The sequence below is a fragment of the Gymnoscopelus microlampas genome, assembly GCF_963454915.1.
Source record: "Gymnoscopelus microlampas genome assembly, chromosome: 9".
Classification (NCBI taxonomy): Eukaryota; Metazoa; Chordata; class Actinopteri; order Myctophiformes; family Myctophidae; genus Gymnoscopelus; species Gymnoscopelus microlampas.
Genome location: NC_139946.1, coordinates 673,073 through 685,116, shown reverse-complemented (window position 1 = coordinate 685,116; position 12,044 = coordinate 673,073). Strand labels below are relative to the sequence as shown.

At 40.4% G+C, this 12,044-nt stretch overlaps 1 protein-coding gene across 7 annotated transcripts in view; it reads left to right on the top strand.

Moving 5' to 3' along the window:
- szt2 (SZT2 subunit of KICSTOR complex) overlaps positions 1–12,044 on the top strand; it is a 197,013-nt gene that overhangs the window by 106,378 nt on the left and 78,591 nt on the right. For all 7 annotated transcript variants that reach the window (XM_084065742.1, XM_084065743.1, XM_084065745.1 and 4 more), the window contains exons 46-48: positions 2,406–2,520; positions 4,533–4,620; positions 6,456–6,574. In XM_084065742.1, the coding sequence (XP_083921868.1) occupies positions 2,406–2,520; positions 4,533–4,620; positions 6,456–6,574 (322 nt within the window). The remainder of the gene's footprint in view (positions 1–2,405; positions 2,521–4,532; positions 4,621–6,455; positions 6,575–12,044) is intronic.

Genomic DNA, 12,044 nt, shown 5'->3' with positions numbered 1-12,044 from the left:
TTTCGGCTAAATTGATCGCTCTCCCCCTCTCTCCCCCTCCCTAGAGCACTTTACACCTCGAGACCCCCCACAGAGCGGCCCGTAGACAGCAGACTTGCTGCTGCGCAACTATTCTATGTTGCCATGTCTGCTTATTATAAGCGACTTTGGGCGTCTTTCTATTATTATTATTATTATAATGATATATATAATTACATTATAATGGTAATACTTTTCTACTCCACTACAACTCAGAGGCAAATCTTGCACTTTTACTCCACTACAATTATTTGAAAACTTTAGTTAGGCTACTAGTTACTTTGCAGATATAAATATATTTTCATACTTGTTTAGATTAGAGCTTCATGCATGTCCTTTTGTAGATAATTTTTATAAGTTAAATATTTATATAGAAAGGTCTAACCAGGGACTGGGGTTGCAAATTTGCCTCGGATATAAACCCCATTTACAATGCAATGGTTTCATGCCTCACTGTTTTCTTAGGGCACAATGCATGCAGTAACATTTTCATAGACCTGACTGCTTATTTTTCTCGCAAAATTTGGCAACCCTTTCACTGCAGTGTACAGAGTGTTTGCTACTGGATTGCGCTGTTTTAAAATGCTGTGCCAACAGATGTGATCTACAAGCATATGGCTCGTCAGGCAGCGATTGTTTTATGTTTGTAGATCAGATATTTAGCGCAGGAATGAGCACATTTGTGGAACATATAGCGATGTGTTCACTTGTTACGCTGACAAGGAGATGAGAGGGACAGGAGAGGAGACGCTTTCTCATCAGCGTGAACAGCTGATAGAATGAGAGCTTTACGCTCAGACAATAATGTGAATATTATATAATATAATATTGGTTTGTCAAGAGATATCCATGTGTTTTGCACAATGGAGATCACGTAATCTAACCCTAACCCTAACCCTGGAGTCACGTAATTAGACAGTGGCTTCAGTGGTTCATATAGGCTCCATGTTTCACTGAAGAGTTTAATGTGTGACGCTAGAGATCGCGCTGTTTTATACGCTTTTTTTAAAATAAAGATTTTACATACAGAATCTGCAGTTACCATTACAAGTTAATTACAAGCCTAATTTTATAATGTTTGTGTCTGCCTACAACAACAACATTATGTGGGCTCACTGACTGCGCAGAGTGCAGTTGAGATGTTAATGGCTATTTAGAAGACAATGGAACCCCCCACTGTGTGGGTGAGAAGGTGTCAGCTAGTCTGGAGCACAGAGGTGAGACAGTAACGAATAGGAGAGCTTGATTTCTTGTTCAAAATGACCGTTTTGCAGGCTGTGTGTTGGATAATGTAACCTCAGTCATGCCAGTGTTAAAAAGGAACAGTGGCCTCTAGTGTAAACCACTGAAAACACCAAATCTTTCTTTCTTTTTCCTTTATTTATTCAGGGGAGCCCATTGAGAGCAAGCTCTATTTTTCAAGGACGCCCTGATAACAGCATCTAAAACAAATGAAATACATACATAATGAAAAACCATAACAAACATTTGAATCAAATTACGATCATCACAGATACAAATAAATATGGTGTTACATGAAACAGGTGCAGTTACTATGCAATGTGTCCTCAAGAAGTACCCTAAATGTTTCTATTGAGACCAATCGCTCCAGTTTCAGAGAGTCCTGAAGTTTGTTCCATTTGTGTGGAGCATAATACATGAAAGCAGTCTTTCTTTGTTCACTGCTCTTCCGTGAAACTGCTTTTTGTATCACATAAACAAATGCAAAAGATTCTGCCAGTATCTAACATCACAAAGCCCAGACAGGCATTTAATTCTCTTTTTTACTGTTGATTTATTGTCCGCATATTCAGTCTGGGTCTTCTTTAAATTATATTTTTGGGGGAGATATCAATTTCTAATCAATGGAACAAAATATCTTCACCAATATTTGGAGCTACATCATTAGAAGGTAACTGCACAACCACATAAACCCTACTGTATATGGAGTCCCTCAGGTCTCTATACTAGTGTCTCTTCAGTTTTTGTTTGTTATTGTGGGGAAAGATTTTGATGAAAATAGCCGATCGACAAAGTCGCAACACAAAGTCGTTTGCGGCACGTTGTGAGGTTGTAGTTCAGCAAAATCTTTCCCGACAATACGGTTGCTGGGGTTTAAAGGAGTAGTTAGCCCAATGTTTTTTTCCTATCAATTACACACCCCATGAAGCCTTGAATTCATAGCGATTTTTTTTGTTTTTGTCGCATTCCTAAGCCAATAATTTGATTACCGGCGATCAACTTATTGGCTTAGAAATGCGACAAAAACTAGAAATAATCGACATGAATTTAAGGCTTCATGGCGTGTGTGGGTGAACTACTCCTTTAAGTGGTTAAAGCTACAGGGAGTGTTGTGAATGACTGTGGACTCCTGTTGTCTCCTCCAGGCTTTGTGAAACATCTCAAACCGGGAAGTCCTCCGAGGTGGATGGAAACCTGCACACATCTCATTCTGTTGGACTGGCCAGGAGTCAGGAGCCCTTCTTTTCAGAGGACCTCACGGTACTGAAAGATGACCATATTGTCTCTGTTCAGGTGGAAACCTCATACGTGACATGTCCAAAACTTACATTTCAGGATTAAAATTAATACAAAATAGCAAAAGTAGCAGATCGGCAAGCTCAGCTTGTGGATCTGCAACTTCTGATACTTTGGTGTGGCACTGTAGTATGATCAAGTAGGGCATTCATTTATGTAAAAACACACAGAGTTAGAATATGGAGATAGGATTCTCCATTCACTACACTGGCTTCCCGTCTCCTTTGGGATTGAGTACAAGGTCTCTCTCCTTACCAATTAGTGCATCCACAGCAATGCCCCCTCCTATCTAAAGGAACTCCTCAAACCCCCGACCTCCACCCGCTCCACCCGCTCCCTCCGCTCTAGAAACTCAAACACACTCAAACCCTACACAACAAAGTTCAATATGTAGCACTTTAAGATTTGTTTCAAATATAAAGTGTGTTACAAATAAAATGTATTATTATTATTATTATTATTATTATTATTGTTATAGGAGGTTTCTGCCCGACAGCAACATTATACAGTGGTTACTAGAAAAATACACATAAGAAATACAATTTAGGACTTACTGTAAGTACTACATAATTTCATAGAAAATATATTGAGGACACACACATACAGTATGCTGCGGTGCTTTGTACTGTACAATCCCTTGCTCGTTTGGTGGACACTTAAATTGCCTAAAACTGTAGTCTACCTTTAAATGTAATTAAAGGACCACTTCAAACTATCTACATATAAATGCTAATGCTCATTATGATATGGTACCATTTTTGTCTACTCGGCCTGTTTCTCAGAGGAGGGCTGTGAACAGTTTAATTTTGAATTTGCTTAACATAAATCGTGTCTTCTGGGGGTTCCTGGCACAAACAATTTTCAAATGGGAGGGTTCCATGAAAACGTTTGAGAACTACTGGTTTACAGAACGTTATCGTACATCAGTGTTGATGCTCATGTAGTAATCGTTACAGTTGTCGGTATCGTGCTCAGTGTGAATGGCGCTTAGCCGATTTAATCTGTGTCATTTTAGATTTGAGCTACATATATATAGCGCATCGGTTCTCAAAGTCCAGCAAAAGTAGTTTAAGTTAAAATAGCATCACAATCATTTTAACTGCTTCAACCGTTATTTTATACTGTACGTTTTGTATAAAAATAGCAGATATACAAGCGGCACAAAGGTGACGCACTAAGGTGCGTCACTTTGTGCGGCGTTGTGAACTTGCAGATATACTATTTTTGAAAGATCTTGAAAATGTGCACAAATATTTGAATTTTCTACTTTTAAAGCAACATATTTTTAACTGAAATATTTGCTTCTGCAGGGGTCCCTGGAACAAAATATTTTGAGATGGGGGTCTGCGGTCAAACACATATCATTTTGGGGGTCCTTGACATGAAAAAGTTTGAGAACTCCTGGCATAAAAAGATACTTTTTTCAGAACACTGTTAGGATTCCGAAGCCTCAGGTCTTACTGGGTTAACCCATTAACACGTTGGCTGCCAAAAACGCAGATCCGCGTTCTATTGAGTCCATAGAACGCAGGCTGCCAAAGACACAGATCTGCGTTTTATTTAAAAAACTTTTTTTTTGTGTCAAATTTTTAATTTGACCCAAAGACCAAGGAGATATGATTCGTTGAAGATTTAGACTCCCATCCACTTCCTTGTTAACTTAAAACTTAAAAATGTTGTATCTCGTCTCCTGAGTACTTTTGTTTTTTCATTGAAAAAGTATGGCAGTCTACTGTAGAAAATAAATAAATAATTCTGGCAGACAATGTGTTAAGACCGGGAACGCATCTGTGTCATTTTAGATTTCTCTGGCTATTCAAAAATAGCAAATGCTATTTTTGAAAAATCATGAACATTTGTAACTCAAATCTTTGCTTCGATCAGGGGGTCCATGGAACAAAATATTTTGAGATGGGGGTCCACGGCCTCAGGTCTTAATGGGTTAATTAATGGTGGTTATGGTTTTGTGTGGTCAGGGCTCCAGGTCTTCTCTGGAAGGCTCCAGGCCTGTTGGACAGGTGGACAAACACATCCTGCTGCTGGTGCATGGAGTTGGAAACGCTGGTAAGATTGTAGCTTAATTGTATGACACATGATGGAGACAATAACTTTCTATTAACTCTGTGTGTGTGAGAGAATATATTAACTGTGTGTTAATCGGTCATGGGCATAGTATATACTAATATTCAAAAGTACAAATTACGAAGTGCATTACATTTTTAATATCAATGCATTGCTGTATTGAAATATACAACATTTAAAAAAAAACATGTGAGCTTGTAAATGGGGTATTTTCACTGTATTTGAAATATGGCATAAGTGGTTAATTCATGATTTATTTGTGTAAGTTTGGGTCCCGACTTAAATTTCCTAGAAATGTAGTGGAGTCACAAATACCATATTTCTATTTAAAATTTTGCGGAGTGAAAGTCAGCTTGCAAAGAAAACAAATACTCCAAAATTGTACTTTACGTTACATTACTCAAGTGAATGTACTCAGTTACTGTCCAGCCACTGGTGTTAATGTGTTAACCCATTAAAACCCGGAAAGCATGTGTCATTTTAGATTTGAGCTAAACAGTATGTACAAATTCTTGAAAATCGGACAACATATGTATTTGTTTTTATGTATTCTTCAATTATGCTGGGAAAACTTATTTTAAAACATCATAGTTTTCACTATTAAACCATGTAATGGGCCAACCTCCCATGTTTATTTTTTTTAGATGTCATTTTTTTTTTGGACAACTGACAGAGTCTGACGGAGTTGACAAAATGTTATGTTTTTTTCATTCGACAACGCAGTCGTAGTGAGTTGACAATTTATTAAGTTGCTTTTTATATAAGTTGCTTAGGTTCTATTAATGTTAATAGAATGTTTTATTTTATTTTATTTAGTTTTGATTTAGAAGGACTGACGGAGTTGACATGTTATGGTTGGGACACACCAGATAGTAATATTATTTAGTGCATTTATCAAAAAATAGAAATTTTACCAGAGCTTTCGCAACCTTCGCGCCCTTTTTAAACCGGGAAGTAAGACAGGGGACATTAGAATATAGCTAAAACCTGTTTATGCCTGATTGAATAATTTTTTTGTAGAAATCTGACAGAGTTGACAACGATCTTAGACACAACTTTAAAGGGCAAAACTTTTACAAAAACACATTACAAAAAAGTTGATATTAACAGTACATTCTTACACCTACTGTATGCTATCAATACACATGGTTAGTTTTTTTTTATGCTTTTAACAACAACATAAGTTGTGAATCCTTGTCTTAGACAAGGGTGTTTTCTGGCAGAGTGCAAGTTTAGATGTAAAAAAAAAGAAAAGAAAACCAGACTAAGGATAAGGATAATTTCTTTTAACAGGTCAGTCATGAAAGTCCTTGTGGTCTTGTTTCCAATGAGAACCTGTGAGCAATTAGGGGTTAAGAGTCTTGCTCAGGGACAAATTTCATTTCATCGACACATATGCTGGCCTGGCCTGGAATCGAACCTGGGGCAACCAGGGTCTCTGGCTCCCTAGTCGGGCTCACTAACCACTCAGCTATGGCCACCCCTGACCAAAATCTTATACAACTTATGTAATTTATATATAAAGAACAGGGAAAACTGTTGCGCCCTTCTTTGTCCTTTGGTCCGTGCTGTGTGCTTGTACATCTGCTAAATCTTGAAAGTGTTTGAAAAATGTTTGAATCATTTTGATTTTTAACACGAATCTTCTCTTTTGGGGGGATCACTGGCCCAAAACATTTTCAGATGGGGGTCTGAGGCCAAATACATTTCAATTCGGGGGTCCTTGGCACAAAATAGTTTGAGAATCACTGGTTTAGAAGGCATGTGCAGAATCGGCCTCTGGTGTTAATGTATTAACTGAGTGTGTTAATGTGCAGGTCCAGAGATCACAGATGAGCTGGTCAAGGTGTTGCGTAAGCGTCTGGATGAGACCACCCTGGACATCATCACTGTCATGCTGGTCAGGAACTGCAAGCTGACCCCTGCTGACGTTGAGGTAACCACAGCAATACAGTTTTCTTTCTTTTTTTAAAGTTATGCGAACGAGAGCTTGACCCATATGTTGATCTGGCTGATGTATCAGTCATCATTTGACTTTTTTTTCGTGGTTTTTAAACACTTAAGACTCGCATGACAACATTTGGACGGCCTACCACACAAACGGACTTGCGATCAAATGTACTGTTTTTTTCCTGTGATTTTATTGGCTACTGTCAATTAACAGTATCGCTGTGAGGCATAATTACCGTATAATATATCCATAGGTTATGTTTGTGACCCACAAACAGACCGCTAGTAGGCTAAACACGTCACCGATTATCCTTGGATAATTATTTGTTCGACATCACGAGGGGTGGGATATGGGTATCTCACGATATGATATCTGTGGCAATATTAGGCCCTCGATAACATTAATATCACGATATTCGATATATTGCGATATCACGATATATTGCATGAAATTTCACCAACGATATATCACGATAGTCCTTGTATTCAATTCATAAACTCATAAAATAGCACCAAACAGTTCAAAATCATCATTACACAAATACAGAGTCGAAAAAACAACGTATCACAGTATCATTTTATTTTTTTAATATTGATATTTTTCGGCAGTATATCGATTATTTATCGAGGGAGAAAGTATCGCGATATCGATATATCGTCCCACCCCTAGACATCACACATAGGGCAAAATGGTCCATTTGTCCACGACGACCGTCATGGATAAACCTGGTGTTTGCACATTTACGGCCCATCTACAGAAACGGTACATCTACAGAAACGTTCATATTTCAAATATAAAGTGCTTACCCCTTGGCCACGGATATTACATTTATGTACGGGCTCTCAGAAGTACCCGTATTATCCATATTGTTCAATAAAAAGCATTTTAATCTGATCGTGGCCATTTTCTCCATATGCTTTCAAATGCGCGGCCCTATTGGTTGGTAGGTGTATTGCACTCTGATACATTATAACTATGAGAAAATGGCCACCGATCGGATTAAAATGCTTTTTATTGAACAATACAGAATATACACCCGTAACTTCTGAGAGTTCCGTGCATAATTATAACATCCGTGGCCATAGGGTAAGCACTTTATATTTGAAATCTGAACGTTTATATAGATGTACGGAAAATGCAGAAAGTACAAACACCAGGGTGAAGTTCATCCATGACTGTAACAGGAGTTTTCATGTAGGCCTACCGCAGGGTAAGACTACAGTAGCAGTTAATACATTAGCTGTGTTTGTGTTCAACAACACAGCCATGCAGCCTTGCAGTTTAAGCACAGATTTCAGCTTGGGAAAAGAACCCTCCAACGGGTTTGGGTACGTGGAATCTGTTGCTGGTTCATAGTCACCATTGCGTTATCGTGGTATTCCTATTCTTGCTATTATGTTGCAAATGATTGTGTGTGTGCGGGCGAAATAACATTGACAGCTATGACAGGTGACGAAAGCTTGCCAGACCTATGCCAGGCTAACAACGGTTGCTAAGCTGGCATTGGACAATCGCTTTTGGGGTGGGGTTTAGCGAAGGGTCCATTGAAGGGGTTGGAGTTATTTTAAACACATTTTAGTTTTCATTTTTATTTAGAGAGAGAGAGAGCGTGTCAGTCATTTTTGGTGTGCCTCACGCATTGCACAACAACGTAGGGCACGAGCATGAGATTTTATTTGGCTGTCATCTGCGCAACGTGATAAACTGTTCTTTCAGTAGCATTCGAGTTGACATTGTGAAACACTACACCACTTTATACACACATCTAGGTGCAATGGATACAAAGGATCCCATTAACATGTTTCAGTCCATTTGAATGGAATATTTAGGAAAAGTCTGGCAAGGGGAGCCTTCTTGAGAGCTTCCTGAGTAAAGATAATTGACTTCATTTTCAAATGGAACCAAATAGACCCTTCTGATCCCATGGTCTGGGGACCAGCAAGGGGATCCGAATGGACCCTCACAGGTCTGTAACTAAGTTAAATTAACACTGAGACCTTTGCGGTGTAGATTAGGGTCCCAAATATATATATGAAACAAAACAAACAAAACAAAAAAGTTCCAACAGACTTACATACCCATAAGGATCCATTTGCACTGCTGGTGGGCCCTGGCCCCAGATGCTGATAAAGTGTCATAAACTATGTACTGTCACCTGATATTGCCTGAAATATGGCAAAGCAGTCATATCTATTCCTGCACACTGTCGCACATATGTTTGCCGAGTCGGAAGTAGGTCGGACCAGCGATTGCCCAAAACCAGAAATGTATATCTGTGTATTATGCCCATAATATACTGCATATAGAGGTCTGTCTGTCTGTGTCCCTAATGTCATCAATATGTCGTCATCATAAGCTGGCCTCAGAGTACAAACAGCTACAACAGGTGAAATGGGTACGTTGGCTGTTGCATAACCTGAGAGGCTTCCAATGCAAACGGGCATTGCTCCCAACGGGCATCACCCCAGTTCCATAAAATAAGACAATATCCTTCCCGCAGCTGAGCCCGGTTTGAATCCAACCAGAGGTGTTGCTTTTCCTGTCCCTCGGTTCTCTGAAATAAATCCTCAACAAAAACATGACTAAGCAGCATAAAAAAACACAAGGTCTCAACCTTTGCAGTCATTTCCATCTCCCACTCACAGTTGTTTACAAACATATTCTTTTTTTCTTTTCCCTGAAGTCCTCTCTTATAACTGCCCGTTCCTTTACCCAAAGGTATCAACTGGCTCTTCTTCCTTTCGTGTATCAACAGATGTCCAGCGGAACGTTGTGTAGCCATGCCCTCGTCTCTAGACCTACGTCAAAGTGGCCGGCTTCTGTGGGTGGTCTGTATAGGGGGCAGGTGGTCATTTTATGTTTGGCAGTCTGCTCAGGCTCGCTGCACTCGCATGCTGCACTGTTTGCCAAGCACCACTTCTTAATGGATGATTTGATGCGGGCGACTCCAGTGTGTGGGCAGTTCAGCAGGGTCCATTGCCGGCGTGGTAGGTCTTCACCTTTGACATCCCTGGGTCCCAGCTGTAGCAACGGGGCCCAACCGTCTCCCACTCCTGCCAGCCATGCGTTAATAGACCGATCCTCAGGGATAGGGTGGCGTCATCCCTTGTGCCACCCTGTTGTAGAGGTGGCAGGATTTGAGTCTGCTTTGAGGCGCCACTGTCGTCGTGGTGTCACGCAGGATGTGCCAGTCATGTTTCTGGGCTTTTTCTCCTCTTGTTGCTGCCGTTATTCATGGCTGCCAGTTCCCACCTGATGTTGTGTGGGAGTCCCGACGGCTCCAGACCATACAAAATAACTTTTAGCTTACATAACGTCTTCAGACTAGGACTTAAATCTAAGATTAACCCTACATTGGGTATGTATTTGTATCCTCCAAAAATGATGATGCAGTCTCCCACCATGCAACAGCACATCCCAAACCTCCAACACGGGCTCCCCCCCTTGGGCTCAATCTTCCTCCAGGAGAAGGTCTCTGGATTGAATTTCCACATATCGTCGAAGGTCTGGTTCCAGCTATGGCCACCAAATATATACAGCTCTCCATTGTAGGCAAAGGCTGAATGATCCTCACGTCCCTCTGGAAGAAAGACCGGAGCGTGCACGTTCAGCCACCAGTCGTTGGTTTCCGTGTCAAACACTCTGATCGTGTTGTAGTAGTGCTGGTCCTGGTCCCCATGGCCGCCAAACACAAACATCTTTGTCCCGATGAAGGTGGCAGAGTGACAAAATGAAGCCGGCACGGGAGTGGCATCAATTAAAGTCCAGACCATTGTGGCGGTGTCCAATTTGTGGATGTCATTGGTGTATCTAGTCTGCTTATTGAAGCCTCCATAGATATACATGACCTTGTGCAAGACACAGGCCGAGTGTTTGTACCTCGCCTCCGGAAGGGTCCCTGAGACCGTGGGCATGAACCATCTGTGCGTGTCGACGTCAAACGCGTGGAGCACGTTGCAGTTGTCCCCCGTGATCGTAAGCCTGTTGCGGTCCTCCGTTATTGTGAAATTGACTATTCCTCCCCAGATGTAGATGACATATTCTATCAGCACAGCTGTGTGGCCCAGGCACATGGAGGGAACCTCGAGGGGGTCGTCTCCTCTTCCGGTCGTCACCGGGGGCAACTTGTTCCAGGTTAAGGACAGTGTGTTGAAGACGTGCACGTCGATCTGTTCCCTTTCGTTCACGTGGTCGTAGCCTCCAAAGGAATACACCTTGTGCCTCACTGCCACCGCAGCATGGCGGGCTCTTTTAGGTCCTCCTTTGGGGTTGACCGTCCAGCGTAGCATGTCAAGAAAACAATGTAGCAAAAGTCAAGCTCTGTAAAGAATGACTTCCATTGTGTCCACACTGCCACTTATATTGCTAGAGTGGCACAAACGCCACACGAAGCCTGGCCAAGCCGTGAAGTCGACGCAGCTGGTTCCTGTTGATCACCTTAATATGGCAAATCATCCTAGCAGCCCGTCTTACATTAGAAACATACAATTTTTATATCTGGGACCTGAGACTGGCACCCTAATACCCTGTTAACCCATTTAGACCTGAGGCCGATTCTAAAAACGCCTTTTAAATCCTGACCTAGGTTTTCTGAAAAACTTCAAATATTTATTTAAGAATTACAACAAATGTATGTTGCTATATACTGTACATAGCAACACGAACCCCAAAAGGGGTTCCCGTCTTGAAAGGTACAATTACAAATAGGGGTTCCCGCCCAAAATGGGTTAATTTAACCATGCACAAATTTAACCAAATGGACCCGCAGTGGTGTAAAGTACATTTACTCAAGTACTGTACCTAAGTTACTAGTTACTTTTCAGATATGAATTATGATATTATGAAACATGCATTAACCACTTCAGCCCTATTTTATACATAGGCTATTTGAAAATAGCAGATCTACAAGCTCACAACGCATCGCAAGCTTGTAGATCGGCTATTTTCAAACATTTTAGTACTTTTACTTTTGCTACTGTGGGGTCCACAGTGGTGGAAAAAGTACTAAAATTCTTTACTTAAGTAAAAGTACCAATACTGCAATATAAAAATACTCTGTTACAAGTAAAAGTCCAGAATTCAAAACTTACTTGAATAAAAGTACAAAAGTGTTGGCATCAAAATGTACTTAAAGTACCAAAAGTAAAAGTACAAAAAAAAACATGTAATAGCAGATCTACAAGCTCACAATGCCTCGCGATGTGTAAGGGCACATTTTAGTTCCATTGTATTACTGATGAATGGGCCATAATGGAAACAAGCCCCCTGGGGGTTTTTGTGTTATCCTTTTAGCATAACCGTTTCTTCAAAAAACTGTTTGGAAGACGTTTGTAGAATGCCCAGAAGCAAAGATTTGAGTTTATAGACATTTAATACAAGAGCCATATTGTTGTTGTTATGTTATATAATTGAAAATGCCAATAAATGTTGTTTAAAAAAAAAAAATGTTTGCTTT